The sequence below is a fragment of the Kwoniella mangroviensis genome (genome assembly GCF_000507465.2).
Source record: "Kwoniella mangroviensis CBS 8507 chromosome 1 map unlocalized Ctg01, whole genome shotgun sequence".
NCBI lineage: Eukaryota > Fungi > Basidiomycota > Tremellomycetes > Tremellales > Cryptococcaceae > Kwoniella > Kwoniella mangrovensis.
In genome coordinates this window covers 1,797,464-1,822,177 of record NW_027062533.1, presented here as the reverse complement: position 1 = coordinate 1,822,177, position 24,714 = coordinate 1,797,464, and the positions used below count along the sequence as shown (strand labels likewise).

Here is a 24,714-nt window from a genome sequence, read left to right as displayed (position 1 = left end):
CATAGTCATATCAACCATTCATGTATTCTGAGTATATCACTTCTCCATATCCTATTATATCTCGCAGTTCACAGCTCTCTTGCGACCATGTGCATTGCGTTACATTTTCCGATCTTGGCCAATGTGAATGCAAAATAAATTTCATTCCATTTTGTCTTTCAAATTCAAGTTTGCAGAAACGTAAATCATTCTACCATGATATAATATTCTCCATGCCGATGCTTGTTGCAGGCCAATTGGGATGAGTATAATCTGGGCCAAGCGAGACTGGTCTAAGTCCGGAAATGTGTATAGCCCCACCACACAACACGCCACAAGAAGCTGTCTGAGCTTCATACGGCAATGCCAATAGGCAAGCAGTGCGATCAGAAATATCAATATCATATGTTCATCCCTCTATCTACAAAAATCATTGTATTAAAAGATAGATGAAGGTGGAAAACCAAAACCAAAGAGAGAGAGAATGTATGACGAGGTAGGTGAAAAAAATTACCAAAACAAAAAACGATCATCTTGTAAATTGGATAGTCTAGTTTGTTTCTCCAAAGCTACTCTACCTCCACAAATTTGTTTTGGTCTTTTACCTCTACGTCGATTGGACCATGATGATGTGTATGGCATTTTGGGGTAAAAGGGGTAAAAAAGAATGAGAAAGGGTTGATGAGAAAGAAAAGAAGATCGCAAGCTGTCTATGATAAATATATATATATATATATAAATACGTTTAAATAAGATCAGCTACGTTGAGAGGCATCTCATCAACTTGAGTGTTGTAGTAAGTTTCAATTTCTCTGAGCATCTTGACGTCATCTTGAGTGACAAAGTTGATGGCCACACCTTTTCTACCGAATCGACCACCTCTACCGATTCTGTGGATATAGTTTTCTTTGGAAGCTGGGAGATCGTACTATTCACGCAGCGATGCGAAGTGATCAGTCACGCTAATGCTATCTCCAAATGAGAAGAGGTGTACTCACGTTGATGACCAAGGAAACTTGTTGGACGTCGATACCTCGAGCGAGCAAGTCAGTGGCGATCAAGACTCGGGATGAACCTGATCTGAATTCCTTCATGATGACCTCTCGTTGAGCTTGGTCCATATCACCGTGCATGGCAGATACGGTGAATTCTCTCTCGTGGAGTTTTTGAGTCAACCAGTCGACCTTTCTTCGAGTAGAGCAGAAGATAACGGCTTGGGTGATGGTGACGGTTTCGTAAAGATCACAGAGGGTGTCGAGTTTCCATTCTTCCTTCTCGACGGCGATGTCTGATAGACCCCATATGATTAGTGAACAAACAAGAGAAGAATACAACAAAGAGAGAGCATGAACATACAGAATTGCCTAATACCTTCGAGGGTAAGTTCATCCTTCTTTACCAAGATTCTGATAGGGTCTCTCATGAACTTCTTGGTGACATCGAGAACTTCAGGGGGCATGGTAGCGGAAAGGAGGACGACTTGAGTCTCAGCAGGGAGAAGTTGGAAGATGTCGTAGATGGAGTCTTTGAATCCGGTAGAAAGCATTTCATCGGCTTCATCGAGACAGAACATCTTGACGGCATCTGATTTGAGGGCACCTCGGTTGATCATGTCGAAGACTCGACCGGGGGTACCGACAACGACGTGAGGTCCCTCGGCGAGCTTGGCCATATCTTCTCGAACGGCGGTCCCACCGACACAGGCGTGACAGTCTACGTTGAGGTAATCACCGAGAGCGATAACGACCTTTTGAATTTGTTGGGCGAGTTCTCGGGTAGGAGCGAGGATCAAGGCTTGAGTCTTCTTGACGGTGGTGTCAATCTAGCGACAAATATCGTAAGATCGCTTAAGCAACTGAACAAAGTCACATGGTATCATGAACAAAGGAAGATAATGCTCACTCGTTGAAGAATGGAGATGGAGAAAGTAGCGGTTTTACCGGTACCTGATTGAGCTTGAGCGATACAGTCTCGGCCAGTGATGATAGGCATGATAGCTCTTTGTTGAATGGCGGAAGGTCTCTCGAAACCGTAGGCGTAAACACCTCGGAGGAGGTCACCTTTGAGGTCCATGTTGTCGAAGCTGATGTGTAAGCACTCTGTCAGCTTACCGTTCCTTTCCTTCTCAATGCGGGTATGGAAAAACCTCCTTTCATTTAGATGTAGATGCAAGAGACTTACTTGTCGACAACTTGGTTCCAGTTGGATTCGATGAGATCACCGTTCATTTGAAGACCACCTTCGGTCTCGGTTTTAGGGCTGTATCAAGTAGAAAACGAAAGCAGTGTTAGTGTTGAGATTCCTCATAGGGAAGATATCACCACAAAGTCTTTGCCACCGTTCGCTTATGGTCTACTACTACAAGATCCGTCTTTGTACTGTAAAAAGTCTATATCCGAATTGGAGATTGCTCATCTTCTGATTTCTGATACTATCCCATCTTCTCCTAATAATCGGACAGACACGATCCCCAGCCATCCACCACCTATCATCGAGCCCATCTCATCACACAAGCCCATATCTTCCTTGGTGTTTAAACCATATACTCACTCGGACATGATTGCTTTTTTGGTTTTTCTTGTGTGGATGATACTTTGTCGCTTGGCTGACAAGTATCAATCTACTTTTGAGCTTTTTTGAGTGGTGTTGTTTGTCGTTGTTTTAACAGGTAACCCAGAGGTTATATGGTGAGAGGAGAGAAGAAAGAAAGAGCTGCATTAAAAAATTTGTATGAAAAAAATTGCCCACTACCAGTGAATGGACACGCGTGGGATTTGCCGCTGTCGCTGTGATTGAAAAATGAAAGGATCAGGATCCTAAGCCACGGGAAACAATAAAGGAGTGGGTTGGGTATAATGAACGGAATTATCGAGTGTGGCACCGAATCGCCCTCTTATGACAGTATCAATACCAATGGATTATAACATTATTTGGTTCTCAGAGCTCTTTGGTCGACTTGTTCTCTTCACATACCAGCAGAAGATGAGAGCGAGGAGAGCAGCTCTAGCTCTCTATACGAATGCCTCTCAACACTGCTTCGGATATCCAACCAAACGATACCAAGGCTTTTCAACACCCATCAATCCGTAAGAGATGGATCCAGAATTTGATCGACCTGTTACACTTCAGTCTGTTGAAAGGGGATATCGAAAGAGCCAAAAGAGCTTGGTCGATCCTTGTGAGTGAGGCAATTGTTGTCCCGGCCAAATTCCCATATACATGACAAGAAGCTAATAAGTGGCCTTAGGTAAGATGTCGTGAAGTCAATTGGAAATCAAGATGGTATTGGGGATTATTGATCCTCTCTTCTTCTTCCTCTACCTCGAACGGTGGCTTCGATCCGCAATCTCAAGGTAGAGAAGTAGAAAGGTGGTTGAATGGACTGAGAGTATCAGCAAGAGAAGAAGATGTAAGCTAGCGTTTGTGTTGTTTGAGCTCAACAGATAGCTAATCTTTGATTGCATTCTGGTAGAAACCTTCATTACTCCATGCACTCGTATTGCACCTCATCAAATCAGGTCAATATCGTCATGCATACGATCAACTAGAAACGTACGTTAGCTGTTCGAACACTCAACGCGCATTTAAATATAGCTTATACTGATATATATTCCATGAATAGATACCTATCTTCATACCCTTTTCTCCTCTCTGGACCTCTTCACACCTATGCCGGTCTACTATCTTTCTACCTCGCTCAACCACCCTCTCTCCGTTCGGATGGTCAATCACTACCAGACTCATCATCATTTCACGATAAACAAGCTCTTCGTCGACATCTATCTGCTGAGGTTGAGCTAGAACGATCATCGCGATCGTCATTATCATCTTCACCACCTTTACGACCTATCGACCATCAGCATCTTACGGCCGATGCAGCGGGATTGAGAACAGCTAGAAGTTGGTTCGTCAAAGCTTTGGAGATTGACAAGACTGATCAAGTAGCTAGGCAATTTATCGATTTGGTAAGTCATTCATATGCCATCTCTTGTTAGTATTCAACCTGAATATTCATATATTAGATATGAACTGACTTGACTTGTTTCGATAGATTGATAATCCCGATAAAAAAGGTATTAACGACGATGATGAGTCGGATGAAGAGGAACTACATAGGATGGAAGATAGTGATCAAAGTATGGAAGATCCTCAATCTTTGTCTGACACGGAGAATGAAGTCGAGGACAACGATAGTGAAGACGGAAGTATGCAAGATGGGACATCGGAAGGAGATATTTCAGACAAGGAAGAACGGTCGGATCAGGGTTATGACAGTAACAAAAGTGATGAAAGTGAAAAGAGTCGGTAATTTGATATACCTGCATCTACCCAATTATCATGTATGGTACCAAGGTATCGTGCCATATGCATATCTACGAATCTTATCATGTCGTAAATCTACACTTTCATATCTCACTGATTATATAAACACTATAATTGCTGCTTATACTAAACAACCCCACCATAATTCCTCCTTCCAGTATTAACCAACCTAATCTCAGCGACCGGTGTCAAATTCTCACTTATACCATCATCGTCTTCGTCAAACGTATAATCACTATCTAACGATACTGTTCCAGTCGCTATACTTCCCTTGTTTCTCATCCACGGTTTGTTTTTCAGATCGATCTCATAGACTGACGATTCTCGTTCTCGTTCTGACTGTAATTCCAAATCCAAATCAAAATCACTATTCAGTCCTGTTTCTCTACGTAATTTCCTAAGACGAGCCAGGACAGTTTGTAATTCCGATTGTCTACCTCTGTCATCACTGCCAGTGGTCTGGTTGAATACTGTAAGACTATTCGGTGATGATGCTGAAAGTGGTGAAGGAGATGATACTTTAGTCGGACTCGACCTCGATTCAGTTGACGTCGATCTTCTAGGTGGATTGTAGAATAAATCTTTACTGATTGACGAAGAGTAAGTACGGGTGGTCTGGTTATTACTATACATGGAAGTTATCGAGTACTGATTCTGATTATGATGTGGATGTTCATGTTGGATCACTCCACTCGGACTTTCTTCTTGATGATGATTCTCTCTTGGTGTTTCGCGCCCACTCGGAGAAGGAGTGAGGGTAGGTCCCTCCAATGTCGACGAAGCGGTAGGAGAAGGGTATACAGCCTGAGATGGATCAGTCGACCGTCTATATATCATCAATGGTCTATCCAATGGCGAGAGTGAACCAGTAGGGTTGGAGAACCATATACCTCGTTCAGTAGCTGTACCGGATCTGACTCTGGTCTGACCACCCAATTGCTGAATCTCTGGCTGAACAGACAATCTTCCTGTATCCCTCTGTGACTGTGATTGTGACTGTGATTGTGACTGTGATTGAGCTTGGCCAGGTGGACGTTGGGGTGATCGAAGGGAAGTGAAGTAATTACTTATCCTCTTTGATGGTTGGTTATCCAGCATAGGAACAGCCTTACGTTTGATCGAGTTGGTTCTCGGCATGTTAGGTGGTCGGATATTACTAGTTGAAGGTAAGATAGAGCCTGGCTTCGTGTCTACATCGTATAATGGCTGTTTGTAAATGTCGCTTTGATATTCTATCGTGCTTGGCGGAGGCCACAGCGCCAGATCACTTTCATCCACGCTGATTCGATCAGGTCGGTAGATGGACCCCACGTTCTTCTTGGCTGAGGTGGTGGATCGACTGATTGCCGTATTGGGTTGAATCGGTTCTGCATCACTCGGGCGAGAGCGTGATACAAGTGCGTCGAGGGATGATTGGGTGAATGTGGATGGCGTGAATGATAGGACGGGTGGTCGTCTGGTGGGCTAAGTATAATTCAGACACACATGGTTGGCATTACTTGTTATACATATACGAGTATATCTGGCTCCATGAACCCTCCAATTCCTTTCGATCGATAAGAAAAGACAGCCAACTCACCCTCTTCACAACAACCTTCTCAACCTTCCCTTTCTTCACCCCCACAATCATAGGATTCCCAATCCCAGCAATTTGCGAAACTATCATTCCCATTCCAAACTTCGCACTTGGCAATCCATCCACCCCATTCCCATCAACAGTCAACTTTTGGAACGTTCCTTCTATCGGATTGCCAATTTGTAATTTTGTCTTTTGTGATCTTTTCGTGGCAGACGTTGTCTTCCTCTCTACCAGTGAGCTATTCGGGGCAGAACCCATACCAAAGGTAGAAGCGGGTGTACCAAACGTATTGATCGTATCTCTCCCCTTTTTCTTCCTCTTCACCCCCACAATATTGGATATTCGCTCTAATCTGTACCATATCAAAAATCCTATTGCTGAACATACCCTCGATACCAGGTGGATCGTCCGTCTAGAAAGGAGTATGATGAATGTTTGAGATCTTAAGAGGGATAATCCAATTTCTACATTAGCCAGTATCATTCCTCCAATCAAAGTGTAGATAACTTTATTCTTTTTTCGATCATTTGGATCATCAAATTTAGCCAAATAGCTTAACAAAATCACTAATAGGATATATACCATAGATGATATTGAACCGACATAGAGGAAAATATCGAATAATCTTTCGTCGGATGGTTTAGCGAATCGTATGAATACTTCTTCAGATCTTGATTTGAAGTAATTGAGAGATAAGAATGATGGTAAGATCCCGACCGCTAAGGAGATGGGGATAAGAGGAGCGAAAAGGATACCGAAGAGGAAGATACTGGATCGAGATTGGAGAGTGGTAGGGAGAGAGGATCGGATCTCGAGGAGGTATGAAGTGAGTGTAAGGTGGAAAAATAAGAGTGGAAGGGGTGAGATGAGTGCTGTGGAAGTGATCAGCTGAGAATATAAAGTCATGATGACGATGTGATATGGACCCACCCAAGACTGTATCTTCCGTTCGGATGGTATCTAACCTTGGAGGAATGATGATCACAGTCAAATCCCATGTTGTTATGGTCATATAAAGCAGGATCTCAATAGTGAGGAGGATCAACGTCCTGTCCGATCAGGTTACTATCAGTCAATACCATCTCAAACACATATGACTCAGAATGATTAAAGATCAATGAGAAACGAGACTGACAATCTCGGTATCTTCCATATTCCAAAAAATAACGTCACCACCAACAAAGTCAATACACCACTAGGAATATAGATACCTAAAGCAAACAAGCAACAGTCTCATCAGTATACTCCGACCTCTTTCCCATGTTGACACACCGAAGCTGACCCACCGATATATCGCAATTCGCTCAAACCAAAACATCTAATACTGGATATAGGTGAAAAACAGAAATTCTTGGTTGGTATCGTTGTCATCCTTCATAATGATCTTTCTCCAACTGGTTTGAGGATTATTGGCGATTGACCGAAGGTGAGGATCAACCTCGTTTGGGTATCGAAAGTTGGAAATGACTCAAAGAAGACTACAGTACGACCAGCGTACGTTAAAACCACAACAACTAGATATAAAGTCAATAGAGAATGATCAGTCGATAGGAATGCAATACCTAATTTTCAATATCAGCTTGCTGGTTGTCAGTATCACCCATGTATCGCTATGCAGATAAAGATGACAATGGTGATTAGCAATACACCGTACGGTACATGGTGTTTTGAAGGTTCGATGTCGTTCGTTGTTATTGGTATCCAAGGATCCAAGGAACCGGATCGAAGGTTTCCCAGAGCACATCCAAGCCACCAAGAGTGATCAAAGCGACCGATCATACGGTATATGACCTTAGTGAATGTTCCTGACAACGAACGACGAACGACGTTGGCATGTATGTATCTTGATCTTGAACGGTGTCGGTGACGTGTCTCATCATAATACATTATTAGAGTAAAATCAGAATAATCAGAATGAAATGGTATATTTCGTTTCGATTGTATTTATATTTCTCTCCGCTCCACCTCAATCTCAACATCTCCTTCTATCGTTACGTTAGACACATTTGGCGCACTAATCATCTTCTCCTTGATCGAAAAGGAAGTTAGCAGCGAGCTCTTCGTTCTTGTCACAAAGCATGTATGCTTGTAACACCATTTGACGGTCAAAGCCAAGAGCTTCGAGCTAAAACACATTCAATAAAGACAATGAGCGTCTAATCTCAAAAAGCGTTGTCATGACCGTTCAGATTCGAAGTATGCCACTCACCCTCTCAACGGCAGCAGCTTCTTCCTGAGTCAAGTTAACCTGCATGACCTGAGGTCCACCAAATCCTTCATCCTCTTCGTCACCTTCTCCACCAGCTCCAAGTAGCTCATAGAGCGCTTGAGGGTTCTCGTTGATCAATTGGGCGAGTTGCGGATTCGACGCGGCGATTTGTTGTAGTAAGGGTTGAATGAGTGCAGGATTTTGTTGAACCAGCTATTAACATAACATGAATGACCATTAGCTTTCCCCCCGCTTCAACCTGATCTTGAGCTGATGATGTTACATACCTCTCTGATCTGCTGTAAATGAGGTGCATTGGCTAATCCACCTGCACCTGCACCTGGACCTCCAGCAGGACCTCCAGGAACACCACCAAGTCCACCTGCACCACCAGCTGGAGCACCTCGATCACGGTTCACTAAACAGTCCAGTCAGCTGATTTTGTTCACGATCGAGCATGGTTGTATCAGCTCACTGGCAGCTTCGGCGGCCTGGGTAAGGATAAATACTTGATTCAGCTTGGTCCGGATGATTGACATCATTTGAGGTGAGTACTCACGGCGAAAAGATTCTCGGCACTTCCAGCGGGACCGGAGGGCTGTTGAGCCGGTTGTTGAGCGGGAGCAGCAGGTTGGGCAGGCTGCGTTGATTCTGCAGGAGTAGCGGCGGGAGCAGAAGGGGCCGGAGGCTGTTCGAGGAGAAAATCAGCTGATGCGACCGAGTTTTGGCGATATCTGATAAGCTGAACATACAGCTGGAGCAGGAGCCTGAAAATACGATGTCAGCGAGAAGTCGACTGTCAGACGACAAGTGAGATGCGACTTACAGCTTGAGGTTGACCACCGCCTTGACCCATTCCTTCGATCTGAGGGATATTTCCCTGTATAGTCGTGTTAGCTCTGCATCTGCATCATTGACAGGTTGAAACGCATAGTAATAGTATACTCACACTCATGAGGTACTCTACAGCTCTATCAGGATTATTGAAACTAGCTCTTAAAGCTCTAATCACCAAATCACGCTCGAAACCCATTTCCACCATTGAATCAGTAGCAGATTGCAACGCTGAACCGGTAACTACATCAGAACCAAGAACACATTCGTCAGAATAAACATTTCCCTACTCTGAGTGGAGATGAGAGCAACATACGGAAACCACTTCCAAGTCCTGATTCAACAGCGGTCGAGCTCTCCTCAGCAGCTGGTACAGAAGCGGGTGTCTCTGTTGTAGGTGCGGGAGCAGATTCGGTAGCTGGGGGTGGGGCAGCAGCAGGAGCGGCTGGAGTCTCGGTCGATGGCGCTGGAGCGACGGAAGCTGGGGTAGATGAGGAAGCGGCAGGAGCGGCCTTGGGCTGTAGTACAGGCAACCGTTTAGTCATGGTCAATCCAAGTCATGTAGTTGATTGAGCTGACCTTTGAAACCATGACCACCAAGAAGTCCTTCTCCTTGATCTTGAGTGATTCAACCGTAGCAGTGTCATTGAGAATCTTCCCTGACGTTCATATGTATGATCAGCTTCTGCGCCACGATGATCCTTCGGTGACATTGTAAGCTAACCTGAGTAGATCAACTTCTGGTTCTCAGCGGGGAAAGTCTGTGTCTCCTGGATCTTCTTCTTGAGATCGCAAACCTAAGTGAAGGAGCAAGTCTCAGCTGTTGAGCAGACAGGCATCATAGGACTCTGGACAATTGAGAATGGACATACGGTCTCTGATCCCTCCGCTTCCACCGTGAAGAGCTATTTCGACATTGTTCGATCAGTTAGGTGTCAAATGCTTCCTCCCGAGTTTCCGTTCGAGGGACTCGGACTGACCTTATTCTGTACGGTCTTGAATGTTATCTTCACCATGTTGATTATCGCTATCTGCTTGTTTTCGTAGTGAAGATGATGGCCGTGAAGTGAGTGCGTGAAGAAGGTATATTGAAGATGTCCACACCAACGACACCTCATCCTCATCCTTGCATCTCATCCTTCTCCACATCGTCATCCCAGCTCGCGGACTAAGCAGCAATCAGTCTCATCGAGATAGCGCGTTATCAGGCACAGCTCTGGCGTCCTTATCAAGCCGGACCTCCCATAATGCCACGTCCCAACGCGTGAAGGGACAAGAGCAGACGAGACTGTCGGCAACACAGAAATCTTAACGCCGACAGCCTTTTTGGTGGTGTGCCACGCTCATCGATTCCCCTTACCCTGTCAGTCAGGTTTCGGTATAGTGCTCTGCTTAGGTGTCTGTGTCTGTCTGCCTGTTGACCGCTCTGGCTCTCTAGCTTGCTCCTGCTGCCGTCCTGCATCGTGTGGTAATTCAAGGTTTTTATCACAGAATTCGTCAAAGTCCTCCTTCTCCTCCATCCATCAAGTCCTTATAACCTCGTACGTTCACCTACATCCACTTGGTCAACTACGACATCGTCCATAGTCTGACATCTAGTATTATCATCGCAGTTCATCAAAATGGCTTCCTCTTCTTCCAAGATCAGGGCCTTCGAGCTCCAATCCAAGTGCGTAGGAATATCATCAGAAGGAAAGGAGAAAGACGAGGGAATGCTGATGGTGTTTCTGAAATAGGAGCAAACAAGATCTCTTGACTCAACTTAACGAGCTCAAGACTGAACTTGCCTCTTTGAGAGTCCAAAAGATCGCTGGTGGTTCCGCTTCCAAATTGACCAAGATGTGGGTATTGTTTTAGTGTTTGGTTCATTACGGATAGGAATCAAAGGAAGAGGTGATTGGCAGTGAACTTGGAAGAATGGACACGGTCATGTAGGACGGAGACTGGTGGATTAGGAATAGGAAGACATTGGTTATGATGTTGTCATTGCGCAATTATCATATGGAAACCTGAAGTCAAATGTGGTTAAGATAGGATCGGAATGGAAGGGATGAAAGGGGTCACGACCAGGAGAACAATGTGGAGAAGAGCGGGTGCTGATTTCTTGTTCAATCCACAGCAACACCGTCCGAAAGTCCATCGCTCGAGTTCTTACCGTCATCAACCACAAACAAAGAGATAACCTTAGGGAATTCTACAAGAAGTCCAAGTGTGAGTGGAGTCTGTCTAGAAGGGCATGATAAGGAATAAGGAGGAGTAGCATGCTGATCAAGTACCGCTGTCTTGTCCACATCGTTTATCTAATTTGTAACTCTTACCCATCCCAACCGTACTCTTATGTCAAACCACACAGACCTCCCCCTTGATCTCAGATACAAGAAGACCCGAGCTATCCGACGAAGACTCACCCACAAGGAAGCCAACGCCATCACTGAGAAACAACACAAGAAGAACATCCACTTCCCTCAACGAAGTGAGTAATTCCGTCTACCAGGATAACTTCCTGTGCTGACATGCTATTTTTGTCTGCTCGTAGAATACGCTTTGAAGGCATAAATGGTTCATCTTAGTCCTCTATAGGTTGTTAGGGATTTGATGCATGGAGTGTATGATAAAATACGATTCATCTTTGTGGCAGAGCAGCTTTTTTGGATTTTATGGAATGGGACATCAGTGGAATTTGCATGGACATGGACGGTCGGGTACGCTGGAGTTACGGATTACACTAAATCCAGTCACACCGTCAGACGTGTGACATTGGGACTACCTTTCCCCCTTTCTCGCGTCGATGTACTGATGATACATGCTGTCCACGCAAGGGTATGGTATGATTCAGAAGTAAGGTCTTCGACGTATGACTCCCAAACATGATTGTCCTTTGAGAGCCAAACCTTTCTCTCCGGAAACATTGCTCTCGCAGATTGCATGTTGCGAATACCACCAATGAAGTCGTTTCAAATAGATAATCATCTCCGCACGCAATCAATTGAGATGCCTCTGACAGTTGCTGATCTCTCACGCCTTTTAACTATCTGTGGCTCCAGTGATGCTGCATTTGACTTATCGATACAGTGCGTGTATCGTCTACGCTGTCAACTCTCAGTGGCGACGATCCTGATGGTGAGGTACATTCAGAATGCATAGCATACATGGCGCGATGTCGAGAAAGCAGGAATACCTCTACACCACTCGCCACAGCTACTTTGACATCACAGGACGGCACTGTGATGGTCTGGACTCAATAATTCTGATGCTCTCTCTTTTGTTTTATTGACCATGACGTACTTACCCTACGAAAATTTTCTCCAGAGGTACAAAGGAGAGAGCCGGATCCTTTATGCTTTCGTTATTTGCAAGGCAGTCGGCTCTCGAGAGAGCTTTCGCACCTTTGACGATTTGGAGTTCAGACTGATCTTTCCTTTCTAGCATCGATGCCACTGTGCATTCTCACAAGATGCACCACTTCACCAACTTATTAAGTACAGGTTTTCAAAGCCCCATCAGCCTTCGCCTACATTCATAGCTTTGCGTTCATACATTCAGAGCTGTCTTGAATAACACTCACCTTGAATAATTTACAAGACAACCAACTCCACGTAATGTCCTTGACCGACTCTACACCATCTTCCGACATTGTGTTCACGACTGACAATCCACCATTCGATTGGTTGACGGTCTCTCCAGCTGAAGCCAAGTTTTTCTCAAATGATCGGAGGACACAACTGCGATTTTATACAGCTCCATCAGGCAACCACGTGAGCACACGCGTTGGGTCAGCCTATATCTATCGTGGTCGAACACAAGGCATCGCCAGCCAAGGCTCTATCACGGATGGAAACGAATTAGTACCGACCCATTCAAATATTCAGAGTTTGGAGACTAGAGGCGGTATGGGGCTCAAGCAACACTCCATCGTCGATGAGTCTTTCGTGAAGGTGCAGAGTGCAGGAGTTCACAGGATTAGTGAATTTGTCGTCAAACCTAATGAAGGATGGAAGGTATCTGTCTCGAACACCGGAGATTCTATGACTTTTACCCCTTCATCAGACAACGGGACATTCCAATTGATCGAATCTGCTTGCGAGACTCATCCCAATCGGGCACTCGTACAGTTAGTATTTGAAAGGTCCGGTTGGCCCGGCTATGGATCCAATCTTGAACCGCAAAGTCATCCTACGATGGACAACTTTGATGCTGTAGAATCAGGTTGTCTATACTATATCTGGAGGGATCTGGGTAATGATGATACCAGAACAGGAACTTTTAGTCCTGATCGTTATTACGCTCAGGGCGCTCTGGGAAGATAGCATCTTTACAGTGATTGGATGTTAGTTACATGCAGGTAATTTGGCTTGACTTGAAGAACTGTGTTCGCAACCGAGGGCTATGATTCAATGTATCTCTGCCACATAAAGCTTGCGTTCGATGGATATTTTGTGTCGCTTCACGCGAAAAATCGGCAAGCCTTTGCATACGCCTTTCTTCCCCTTATCCAGTTTCTGCCAAAATGTACAGTAGCGCTCCCTTCCTATGTAAACTACAATATTTGAAGTCCGTTCGGCATCTCAGCTCAAAAGAGGTATAAGTGTTGCTCGGTGCCCGACTCTTAATATGTTCGCCAATAGAGCTACAACCGAAGACAGGACAAAGGAGCTACACCACCATTCCGTGCTCGATCTAAAACGCATCAGTCGTATGGTGATCTTGTGGATATGCCACCTTTATCGTAAGCGGCCTTCCAAATCAGAGATGTCCCGGCTTCTTGTTGGCCAGCCCAGACACAAGCTGTGCAAAAGGTATCAAAGGTCACTGAAGAAATGACGCAGTCCTCGCATCGACTCTTCATACATATGAAAGCATATCGTTTCCCCGTCGTGATTATCGTGAAAGGAGCTGACTCGAAAGGAAATACCTAGCAAAGAGTTCAGCTACAAGCTATAAAAGCCTTGCTTTGGGTTGTTAATATGCTCCACTTCTCCCAACCCGATTACTTTTTCTCTTCAATCCTAATCCAATATGTCTTCCGTTTCTACTCGAAGCCCCTGCACAACGCAATTGCACAACATCGATCATTCTTCTCTGGACTGGGATACAGTCACTCCAGCAGAAGAAACATTCTTTTCGAACCAACCGAGGCAAGTGGCAACATGGGATTCTGAGCCTAAGGGGTCCAACATCAAAAGTGCATCACCCTCGTTCGTATACAGAGTGAATACTGGTCCTTGCAACTCTCAAGTCGGACAGAGCAGACCCATCTGCGAAACAGCAGAAGAGGATACTACGGGTGTCGTAAGTACCCAGTCAAGCGTGATCAACAAAAAGTACCTCATCGTCGACGAGCATCTATCGCTGCTTGGAAGATCGTTTCAATTCCTTATCGAAAAAGATAATGGGTGGGATGTGAGGATCTCGGATAATGGAGATACGATGACCTGCACTTTCCGACCTGGCGCTGGAATTGACGAAATATATGAATCTGCCGCTGGGGCCCATGATACTCGAAGATTACGACAATTGATTCTTGAGAGATCCGGTTTACCAGGATACTTAGGACGCTCAAGTCCAAGGGAGCCTCCGAACGCCGAGATGATCGACGGGGAACAACATATCACTCTGTACTATAACTGGGAACCAGTCCCGAGTATGAGCACTGCTAAAAGAGGTGCATTCGATAACGATCGATTCTTCGTCAAACCTAGTATTACGAACTAGTGTAAATTGTTGCAAGGATCCGTAAGAATGAGGCCGAACTTCGATGAGATGATTTTCATCCTACTGTAGAAGGTTTAAGGTTCTTGTAACCTGAATGCATATCTCTGTTGCATTCATCTGCTTACTATACATGAAGCACTGTACATCCGGAAGGCTGAGCATACATGAAAAATCGTCTCGCGCATGGGACGTTTAATCTAGACATGCTGATGTGAGCTAGGGCTTTATCATGGAAAGAATCAGAAGAAAAGTATGAAGAAGGCAAGCTTAAATAAATGCGCTGATACTGTCAGATGGGAGACATGCGATATTCAGTTATTTTACTTTGAATATGCTATGATATCATTTATGCCACTAAGCGCACTGCATGTGGAATGATCGCAGTACGGTGATTTGCACTTTTGCACTTGAAACGCAGGGTAATCAGTCGGTTTGAGGTGGTCCGAGCATTAGGGTGTTTTCATATGTGAGCTACTTTTTCGTTTTCGATTCCAGCCCTTGGTCTCGGTAAATGAGTAGGTGTATGTCGAGATCAGATATAACTCAAGATGATCTATTTATGTATCCATGTACGGTACACACGGTGCGGTGACCCATTCATGCATATAAGAGACACTTTTTTTGTCACGCAGATCATCGCGACTACAGCGTACGCCGGGATTCACTATTTGATGTTTACGTATCTAACGGCCATTCAGGATGTATAGTTATCCTTCGCAGCGTCATAGCCTGTAGAAGCAGGGGAGATCCCTTAACCTGTAGCAAAGGAGGTTTGTGAATTTAGTAAAGCAAAGGAATCATTTATGTGTTCGTACCGAGTCGTGTATTGCGTCGACCCCGCAGTTCAGCTTCAGGGTAATGGAAATGAGATGGGGTTTTATTTCTGGCATTTCAGCCAAGGCATTGTTTTGCCAAAGTAGTTATTTTTAGCAAAACCCATACGGCACAGCCCCTTACGACCCAACATCCTAACAACCCATCAAACCGAGCTTGCTTTTTGTTTGGTGGTCAGACGCGTAGATGCAATGAAAGAGAAAAAAAGGTCATCCTACATAAATAACTACGGTACATGTCGTTTCGATTACACTACTCCTCTTTCATCCTTCCAATAGTCAGTTGATTTAATTCTTTTCCATCCTCACTTTCATCCTTTAATTTGCATACTGCATCTTGCATCGCATCGCATCTGTATCTCAGATATATTTATACATATACATTCATTTTCTTTTACCTTTCATCTCTTCAAGTAACGACCCTCAACTTGTAAGTCCCCTTTCCTCCCTTGGTACATGTGACGATCAACCTACTTTAACAACGACGATCGTTCATATCCCACCTCACACACTCTCACTTCCTTTGTTTGCGACCATCCCCTCCGGGGAAAGGAGAAAGTCAATCTTCACAAGATTGTGATAAATATAGAACGACACCTCTACTGCCCAGCTCATCGCTGAACACCCCCTCTTAATCTAGTTTGCCGCTTTGTCCCCTTTTACATCTTGCACACTTTCAACCGTAAAGTTGTCTGTTTGTATCTTAGAGAGACTGCTTGCCACTCGACAATAAATTTTTGCAAAAAGCTTACCAACTCTTTCTCTCTTGATCCGTTTGAAACAGATCCCCATCAACAAATCCAAAATGATCGCTCCTATCGCTGTCGGTGCTGCTGCTCTCATGGCCGGTGTTGTAAGTGACTGACTCGATATATATTCTCAATTGTGTTGTCACTTAGTTTGGTGACGTGTACATAGGCCAAAGCCCAAGTTACCGCTACTGGAACTATGGGAAGCACCAACCCTCCTCAAGCTACTCTGGGTACCGCTGTCAACTCAACTTCGATGGCTCGACTCGTCTCCTTGAATGCCATCGATGATTTGTAAGTTTTGCGATCCGATCCGGTGCTTCTGTCATGTCCTGACGTTTCGATGACTATAGCTGTCTCTTCGCTCCGCCTGAAGCTAACTCAGCCATTGGTGAGACCGAAGCTGAAGAAGTAGCTTGGTGTGTCCGTGAGTACAGTGTCGATCAGGATTAAGCTGCAAAGCATTCGCTGACTCATTGCGAACTGTGTGATCAGAGGCACGAAACAACGCTAGGCAAATCCCTGACGGTACTTTCACTGCTGTCCACTTCGTCAAGACTCCTCTATACTGGCAAATCCAAGGGTGAGTATGCCCTTCCATATACAGTAATGAAGCATTGCTCATTGGCGACTCTGATACTTCCAGCCTCGGTGACTTGACCAAACTTAACATCCAATCTGGTGACGAAGGAGGTGAACTTGATCCTCACGGTGCTACCGGTCTCGGTAACCCCGTCGGTGGTAACGTCACCACCAATGCCACTGGTTCAGATGTATCCTACGAGGAATGGATGAAGTAAGTATCCTTTATTCCCATCCTGTTCCTTCAACATCACTAATGTCGGTGACTCTTGCAGCTACATGTCATACAACGAATTCTGTCTCCGAATCTGTATCTCCGAGAACTCCACCTACTCCGCCGCTGAGATGTGTCAACACACCTTGGACGAGATGGGTTGTAACTGGGTCATGCCCGGTGACTACACCGACAACTCTTTCACTGAGTGTGATGGAGATTCAGCCTACCCACCAGGTCTTTACCCTCAATCCAACGGATCCACCTCTACCTTCCAACAGCGATACACTGGTACCTACACCGACGCCTCCGGTTCAGTCGGTATGTGGACTCAAGGTCAGACCGTCACTCCTCAGACTGCCTACTCTACTCCTGCCACCTCCAACTGTGTAACATACTCTACTATCGGTAATGGTGTCGCTGCCGTCGCCACCGCTTCATCCAACTCTTCTTCTGCCGCTTCCGGCTCAGCATCTGGATCAGCTGCCTCTGCCTCTGCCACCGCTTCAGGATCAAACAAATCTTCTGGTTCCGCTGCTGCCGCCACTGGTTCCAAGACTGGTTCCAACAACGCTGCTTCCGCCTCTGCCTCTGGATCATCCTCTGGTGCTCTCCCTGCTATAGGTAGCATGGGCCCTGTCGCTGGTCTTTCAGTCTTGGCTCTCGTCGCCGGTGCTTTCCTCATCTAAATGGAAGATATGTTTGATCCCATGACAGAAACTCACAGTCACTCTCCCTAGTTATTACGTATTTCCCCTTTTCTGAATTTAACGTTAGTATCATACATAACGCATAACGTGATGGACAATCATATCAAAATGTGAATACGAGTGAGATCTCGTAGATTTGGTTGCATTACGAGCCAAACTGGATGATTGCACGAGATTGAAGTGAAGATCAGTTGATCATGAGGTTAAATGTAAATGTCGGAGGAGTGCGCCACATTCATTCTTTGAGAAATAAAGAATACGAAAGAAGAGCACAGCCTCGTAATGATGGGATCCGTGCCTTGGACATGTTATGAAATCATGCACTGTATCCGGGCGGAGGCGATGATAAAAGGAAGATCGAATGACGGACATGCATACAGGAGATCTCGAGATCAACCCTGGGGGATACATACCACACACTACAAACCTCATACGACAGATATAGACACAGATCCTTGATAGCTCAACTCACTGATTGGCTTGGAACCAGATTGGATTAAGATTGCGACTGGAATCAAGTGGAAACATCATCCCATCCTCACGTTCAGCCGAGACATCCTTCATCACATCGTCAGAGCGAGGAACGTGGTGGATCCCTTTGATCAATCATACATTGCCATACAACATTCTTTCAATAGCATAGCATCGGCCTCCTTTGATACAGGTCGACCCCTCACCCGCTCAGTGCGGTTCACCAAATACACGTTGATCATTCCACCTCTTTGTTGCTCTCACTTGGTTTACGACTGGATACAATGTTCAAAAGGAAATCCAATTCACATACAGTCTCACCTCTAGAACCCCCCCAACTATCACCGGCCAGTACGGACGTTTCTTCCTTTAGGTTCCAGCAGCAGCAGCATCCTCAAGATAGCTGGGGCAGGGGTCAGCCTCAATCTGGACTGTCGCCCCCGTTGCAGGTGGAACGGACCACCACCAGAGGATCGAGCGGAACCTCTGGGACGGGCAAGGAGAAGAGGAGAAGTGGATTCTTCGGATTGAGTGGGAAGAAAGATAAAGAGAAAGCAAAGGAAAAGGAAAAGGATAAAGAGGATGTGAGTGTCACCGTCTATCATGAAGATTGTTGTGTGGATCGGTTTTAAGTGTAGAGTATGGATGAACACGCTCTCGGGGTGCATGGTGGGCACGGATCGACAGGTAGATGGGGTGAACAAGATAAAGGGAAAGGCAGGTCATCGTTGTGTAGATACCAACTGAGTGACATCGATCCATCATCGATCCTTCATATATCCATGTCTTGATCTATGAGCTGACGTTGCCAACCTTCTTCTTCGTCTTGCCCAAACTCAAAACCTTCTTCCATTCACTAAATCTACTCGGCATACCTCTCACATCCTGCTGCAAACGATACAGAATCGACCCAGACACTCTTTCAACGTTGACCGAAACTCAACTCAGGCTCATGTACCTAATGGTAATGTCATAAGACCACAGGAAGGGAATGCACCGTATCACAGGGATAACAGGATGAGTCAACAACCCCAACCACCTGGACAGATAGGTAGTCCACCTCCACCTCAGCAACCTTATTCGCCATCACCACCTATACCACCTCATCAACAACAGCAACAGCAGCAGCAACAACGAGCAGTATCTGGTCCTGGTCAATTCAGACCCAACGACGATTTCCTCCCTCCACAAGGTAGTGGGACTGTACCCAAATCGCAATCTATGGGATTTGCTCGACCTCAATCTCAATCACATGCACCACCACGACAACAATCGTTTTCTAATCCTGCTCAAGACACAGGTGCAGATCCCAATCAGAGAATGCCAAGATCATCTTCCATGCCGATAGATCAGCATACACCACCTGCACCAGCTGCTAAAATCAACTCACCCAGAAACTCTTCCCTTAATGGTCCTCCTCCCGGTGCCGCGAGCAATCCGAACCCAACTTTTGGTGGGGTCCTGAAGCGTTTTGATAGGATTGTAGAGTTGATAGCTCATCAACCTCAGAAAACGTATGTCACCAGTCCGCCAGAGTTGGAGATGATTCTAGCGAGAACCAGTGCGGGTGGACAGCCCAAGTGAGTGGAACACCCCTTCGACTGCAATCGTTAAAAGGAAGCCGCATCAGCTGACGTTTCGAAAACCTACTATAGACAAGGTCAGCCGGGAACTGCTGCTAATGATTGGGATGCTGTATGGTTACAACTTTCTGGAATATCGCTCTGTGAGCTGCCTCGTTCCCCTCATGGCCGCCATATTAATCGAAGGACTCAGCTGACGTGGATTCGCTTTAGCAATGTGGTCTATGAAAGAAACTCGTCTGGCAGCTTCGAAAGGAGAGAAGGTACCCCCAACATACTTCAACGTCACTGACTCCTCACTCGAATTACTTGCACCTCTTCCTCCTCCACCTCATCGACCCACTTCTCATCCACACCATCACGTCTTCTCGCTCAACACAGCTGGGTCCAATCGATTACTCTTCTCGTGCCCGTCCGAGCGAGATTTGGCCAAGTGGGCTATCGGCTTACGTCTAGCGGCATGGGAAAGATCGAGGTTGGAAGAGATCTATACTGGACATCTGATCCAGTCTGGTGGGACAGAACCTAAATCTGATCTAGTCAAAGGTAGAATGGAAGGATGGGTCAGGGTGAGAGTGATGGGAGGAACAGATTGGAAGAGATTATACGTCGTGTTGAGTGTACCTGGATCAGACGAGGCTAGTAAAGATGATGAGAAGAAGGGACGCAGGAAGAGTTTCTTTGGTATGGGTGATAAAGAGAAAGATCAACCTGTACAAGAACCGAATACCGGTGTAGCGATGGCTACGTTTTACAACGAGCCTAGAACAGCGAAGAACAAAACTTCTGTCACTCCTGTTTTGACCATCACGAACGTCACTCAATGGTGAGTCCTCCTTGTATATATGAGGACGAGCCTATGCTCATCGCGTGATTCACTGTTACAGCTACTCTGTCTTCCCCGAACGTCTAGAAGTCATGTCATCATCGAATCTGTGCAAGGTTGTTGGTCGAGTATCTGGAGATATGGTGACCATCGAAGGAAGACTCCGTGATTCGGGATGGGCATTGTTGATGCCTGAAGGACCTGGTGATGGACCCAGTGGGGAAAAATCACACCATCATGGTCAGAACGGTACCACACCGTTGAGCAATATGATGAAATGGGTCACAGGTTAGTGAAAGCATTTTCTAGCGCCTATAAAGGTATCATCGACTGATCTTTCACATCTTACTAGGCTTCCATGACGTATTCGGTCTTTATGGTAGACCAGAGAAGTATAATTGGGACCCAAGGAATCCAAAGAGTCTGTTCTTCGCCTACCCTCAAGGTGAGGATAGAACCGTAAGTGCCCAGCATTCTTCGCACGATACTCGGATGTGATATTGATTACGCTTTACCCATATAGAACCTCTTCCTCTCCATCGATGAAGCTATGATGTCCGACTTCCGCATACCTCAACTCCCCTCCGTCAGAGCCACCTTTGCCAACCTGGTTCAGCGTAAGATCGAAGGTCAGTTACGCGTGGCAAATGAAACTGTCGATCAACGGGAAGAGGAGGTGGAAGAAGAGGAAAAACCTACACCTCGGCCTGAAGGAGATTATCGATTGCCACCTTTGACATTTGGTGACAATCCTTCAGGTACAGGTCAAGCTCCAGATACACAAGTCCGTCCTCTAACGCCCATCACCGAACGAACAGACATTGCCACTCGCGAGAACAGTATGCGTACCATGAAAAGTCAATTCACCGCAGCTGGTATCGCCGCTCCTTCTGCTGGCGTCGCACCTTCTGGAGATAGAAAGGCTAGTGGAGGAAGCTCGAAACAGGGATCTCAAGGATCAACAAGGCAAACGGCCTCCTCTATCGGAGGCGATCTTGCTCCTATTGCGGATGCTTCCAACGAAGGATTCGGTCAACTCACTGAAGAACCTGAGAAGACCGAGGTGGTCAATGAAGGCTCGAGGAGTCCAGCACCAAGGACAGCTACCACGGAAACCGCGCCCACGGTTTGGTCGCAGGATACTGGAACGACTCCCACGCCTCAGAGCGCCAATCAATCGTCTTCTACTCATCATCATTTCCAGCATTCTCAGCCTCTCAATGCCATCGACTCTACACCATCCTTGCAACATTCTCAAGGTTCGGACGAAACCACCAAGCATGTCCCTTCCTCTCTCAAGCCCGCTTCACCACCTCCTGCTTTGGCTCAACCGATAGTGGAACCACACGTCCTGTCACCTACGCCTAGAAGGGTGTCGACCGATGGAAAGGTGGATGTCAACGGAGGAATTCACGAAGAGCCAGCTGCGCTCTACTTGATGAATATGGTTGAAGATCAGCCTACTACCGCCCCACTCAATGTACCCAAATACGGTGGACATGGCAAATCCCCATCACCCGAAAGAACACGTCCAACCATCAACACCGATCTTGACCCTGTGACGAAGCAGCCACGACCCGAAGTCGGAAGGAAACCTTCCGGGGCTCGAGCGGTTCCTCCTCGGAAGAATAGCGGATCGAGAATTCTCGATCCTGTCAACGACGAAAGTTCTGCGGTCGACGAAGCTACAGCAGGATCAGAAGCCATACCTCATGAAGGCGGTCATGGTCGATTCCCCACTTCCTCCACGCAAGCTGATCTAGGAGAAGACATTTCTGCTTTCATGAACTATGCAGAGGCTCCTGCTTCCCCTGTTAAGCCTAAAGCACCTGCACCCGCTCCACCCACTCTGACTAAGCCGAAGGATGAGTACAGGTCGTCATTCGCGCCATCCAAAGCTGCTGCTGAACGAAGAGCGAAAGCAGAACAAGCCGACCTCGATCAACAGAATGCTAGAAACCTCCCTGGTGGAGGTAGGAGGAGAGCGGCTGCTAAATCTGAATCCAGTGAGAGCGAATCGGATGACGAAGAGGAAGAAGAGGTTTCCCCAGTCGAAAAGAGACACCCTCATGGATTGCCCATCCCTCCTATATCACCTCAGGCTCCTCGGACCAGGCAATCCGATCCGCCTGTTCAACGATCCACCTCCCGAGCTCTACCTCCTGTTCCTCGTGCTCCAGAACTGAGAGGTCCCAATGGCGAGGATTTCCCGCACGAAAGAGAAAGCTACTACCCTTCTCAAAGTCAACAACAATCGTCTGATTTGCCTAGACCGCGATCACGATCACCTATGGGAGCAGCTTCTTCTGTGTACAGCAGTTTACCAGCTCCTATCCCCGCTGGCATTAGGAATGTCAGTCAATCTCAGCCTCAACCTCCACCACCCGCCACGAGACAAACTGTATGGAACGCGAATTTCTCAGCCGACCACGGTATGCCTCAGGAGAACAGATCTGGTAAATTCGTAGAATTGGAAGAACCCTCTGTGCAGTTGACTAAAGCTTTCGCACCTCATGGATTACTCCAGGCTGGAATGCAGGATAAGGAAGATAGAAGTGCGAAGAAACAGGAGGAGGTGGCTAGGGAAACAGGAAGTTCGCTTATCAACGTACCCTCCAAACCCCCTCCACCTCAAATGGGTTTATTAGGTGCTGTTGCTGCTCATGAGAAGGAGAGGAAGAATGCTGGTGGAATTGGTGCGACCCTGACCGATCGAGAGAGGGAGAAGAGGCTAGCTGTGAGTGAAGCTTGGATGAACAAGTCTTGCTGGATAGCTTGCTGATGTGATACCATGTTCTTAGGAGGATCGACAACGTGAGATTGAGAAACTGCAAAGACAACAGATGGAACACATGCGACAATTTGGCGGAGGTGATATGTACGGTCAACAGCAATTCCCGTACGGCATGCAATCGCCCATAGGTATGAATATGGGCATGGGAATGGGTATGATGGGAATGCCACAGATGGGATATCCAGTAAGTTTGCGCGTATTCCTGCTTAGGGGAAAGTACGATGACTGTTATCCGGATGCGTGAATAGTCATACCAGGGTGGATTCAACCCCTACGCCCAACAACAAGCTATGATGGCGGCTCAGATGGCATATCAGCAAGCTATGATGATGTCCTCGGCGGGATCCCAAGCAGGCGATCATCAAGATTTCCCTCAGCCCCACTCGGGATCAGCTACTCCTGGAGGTATGCCTAATAACAACAGGGCATCGTCACCTGCAGGAAGTACTCGAAGTAACAATTTCTCTACACCTCCACCCCAGATGCCTCAGTTTTACCCTGGTCAACAGTCTTTCTACGGACCACCAATGATGGGAGGTATGAACATGGGATCACCCATGATGCAACCATGGATGATGCAACCTCCTCAAATGTGGGGGGGATCACCATCACCTGGTCCAGGACTTGGATCTGGCGCACCTAGTCCTATGAACTTGAATCAGAACCAAAATCAAAATAGATTCGACTGGTTATCGCCCAACCAACCTGGACCGGGTAGTCAAGGTGGTGCGAGTGATGGAGGAGCGGGAGCAGATAGAAGATCAAGATTGAGTAGTAACAACACGGCTGATGAGAGGTATCATAATGCCTCATAAGGCGAAGGAAGATGTTGTATATAATCTGTGTATTTGTTCGAAGATTTGAAAAAGTGGTCTTGAATCGGACATTTCGGTATATACAAATATATCATACTCACTGATAGTGATGCCATGATATAATCGATTCTGTGCTAGCAGATCACCAATGATCAAGCTCCCTTTACCCCTGCCGAGCTTCGATCTCCACCAGAGTACGATTGACCAGATCCCGTTCGTTCCGGTTTCTCATGGCCTCGAACAACCCGGCATAGGTGCCTCGCGATCTAACATGTAACTCTGCGACCGTTGCTGAGCTGAGACTACTCAAGACATATCAATTCAGTCTGGAATATCTCTCGCTCTTTTCTCTCTTGGGACAACATGTATTGTAAATCGAGCAAATAAATTTAATTCCAGAGATTGCTTGCTCTGGTGTACACTTGTCAATTCACTTTGAAGATGCCGATTCACCGCCATCATCTGATCGAGCTAGTACTTGATTGAGTTGTTGTCACTTCG

At 46.2% G+C, this 24,714-nt stretch overlaps 9 protein-coding genes across 9 annotated transcripts; 6 read left to right on the top strand and 3 right to left on the bottom strand.

Annotated features, from left to right (window-relative positions):
- Window positions 1–724: 724 nt before the first annotated feature.
- On the bottom strand, window positions 725–2,537 carry I203_100672 (ATP-dependent RNA helicase eIF4A; the record flags this gene model as incomplete). Its single annotated transcript, XM_019150052.2, has 6 exons — window positions 725–907; window positions 978–1,267; window positions 1,336–1,801; window positions 1,882–2,062; window positions 2,161–2,238; window positions 2,530–2,537. The coding sequence occupies 6 exons, from the start codon at window positions 2,535–2,537 to the stop codon at window positions 725–727; spliced, it is 1,206 nt and encodes a 401-aa protein (XP_019000748.2).
- A 461-nt stretch (window positions 2,538–2,998) lies between these two features.
- I203_100671 (uncharacterized protein) lies at window positions 2,999–4,288 on the top strand (the record flags this gene model as incomplete). The annotated part of the gene is made up of 5 exons (XM_019150053.1): window positions 2,999–3,157; window positions 3,227–3,388; window positions 3,452–3,531; window positions 3,602–3,944; window positions 4,031–4,288. The coding sequence occupies 5 exons, from the start codon at window positions 2,999–3,001 to the stop codon at window positions 4,286–4,288; spliced, it is 1,002 nt and encodes a 333-aa protein (XP_019000749.1).
- A 140-nt stretch (window positions 4,289–4,428) lies between these two features.
- On the bottom strand, window positions 4,429–7,252 carry I203_100670 (uncharacterized protein; the record flags this gene model as incomplete). Its single annotated transcript, XM_019150054.2, has 5 exons — window positions 4,429–5,766; window positions 5,882–6,753; window positions 6,812–6,930; window positions 7,017–7,092; window positions 7,168–7,252. The coding sequence occupies 5 exons, from the start codon at window positions 7,250–7,252 to the stop codon at window positions 4,429–4,431; spliced, it is 2,490 nt and encodes an 829-aa protein (XP_019000750.2).
- A 643-nt stretch (window positions 7,253–7,895) lies between these two features.
- I203_100669 (UV excision repair protein Rad23) lies at window positions 7,896–9,940 on the bottom strand (the record flags this gene model as incomplete). Its single annotated transcript, XM_019150055.1, has 12 exons — window positions 7,896–8,006; window positions 8,091–8,303; window positions 8,378–8,508; window positions 8,566–8,581; window positions 8,650–8,778; window positions 8,917–8,970; window positions 9,040–9,167; window positions 9,241–9,442; window positions 9,504–9,583; window positions 9,649–9,721; window positions 9,797–9,829; window positions 9,905–9,940. The coding sequence occupies 12 exons, from the start codon at window positions 9,938–9,940 to the stop codon at window positions 7,896–7,898; spliced, it is 1,206 nt and encodes a 401-aa protein (XP_019000751.1).
- Window positions 9,941–10,546: 606 nt separating this feature from the next.
- Window positions 10,547–11,480, top strand: I203_100668 (60S ribosomal protein uL29; the record flags this gene model as incomplete). Its single annotated transcript, XM_019150056.1, has 5 exons — window positions 10,547–10,593; window positions 10,661–10,765; window positions 11,044–11,135; window positions 11,278–11,397; window positions 11,461–11,480. The coding sequence occupies 5 exons, from the start codon at window positions 10,547–10,549 to the stop codon at window positions 11,478–11,480; spliced, it is 384 nt and encodes a 127-aa protein (XP_019000752.1).
- Window positions 11,481–12,523: 1,043 nt separating this feature from the next.
- I203_100667 (uncharacterized protein) lies at window positions 12,524–13,231 on the top strand (the record flags this gene model as incomplete). Its single annotated transcript, XM_019150057.1, has 1 exon — window positions 12,524–13,231. One exon carries the CDS (start codon window positions 12,524–12,526, stop codon window positions 13,229–13,231), a length of 708 nt encoding a protein of 235 aa, XP_019000753.1.
- Window positions 13,232–13,940: 709 nt separating this feature from the next.
- I203_100666 (uncharacterized protein) lies at window positions 13,941–14,636 on the top strand (the record flags this gene model as incomplete). Its single annotated transcript, XM_019150058.1, has 1 exon — window positions 13,941–14,636. One exon carries the CDS (start codon window positions 13,941–13,943, stop codon window positions 14,634–14,636), a length of 696 nt encoding a protein of 231 aa, XP_019000754.1.
- A 1,638-nt stretch (window positions 14,637–16,274) lies between these two features.
- On the top strand, window positions 16,275–17,703 carry I203_100665 (uncharacterized protein; the record flags this gene model as incomplete). The annotated part of the gene is made up of 6 exons (XM_019150059.1): window positions 16,275–16,322; window positions 16,388–16,512; window positions 16,572–16,645; window positions 16,714–16,801; window positions 16,865–17,014; window positions 17,076–17,703. 6 exons carry the CDS (start codon window positions 16,275–16,277, stop codon window positions 17,701–17,703), a joined length of 1,113 nt encoding a protein of 370 aa, XP_019000755.1.
- A 776-nt stretch (window positions 17,704–18,479) lies between these two features.
- Window positions 18,480–24,213, top strand: I203_100664 (uncharacterized protein; the record flags this gene model as incomplete). Its single annotated transcript, XM_065516697.1, has 9 exons — window positions 18,480–18,779; window positions 19,099–19,775; window positions 19,851–19,921; window positions 19,992–20,604; window positions 20,666–20,892; window positions 20,957–21,063; window positions 21,128–23,341; window positions 23,406–23,582; window positions 23,647–24,213. The coding sequence occupies 9 exons, from the start codon at window positions 18,480–18,482 to the stop codon at window positions 24,211–24,213; spliced, it is 4,953 nt and encodes a 1,650-aa protein (XP_065373515.1).
- Between the last annotated feature and the right edge of the window lie 501 nt (window positions 24,214–24,714).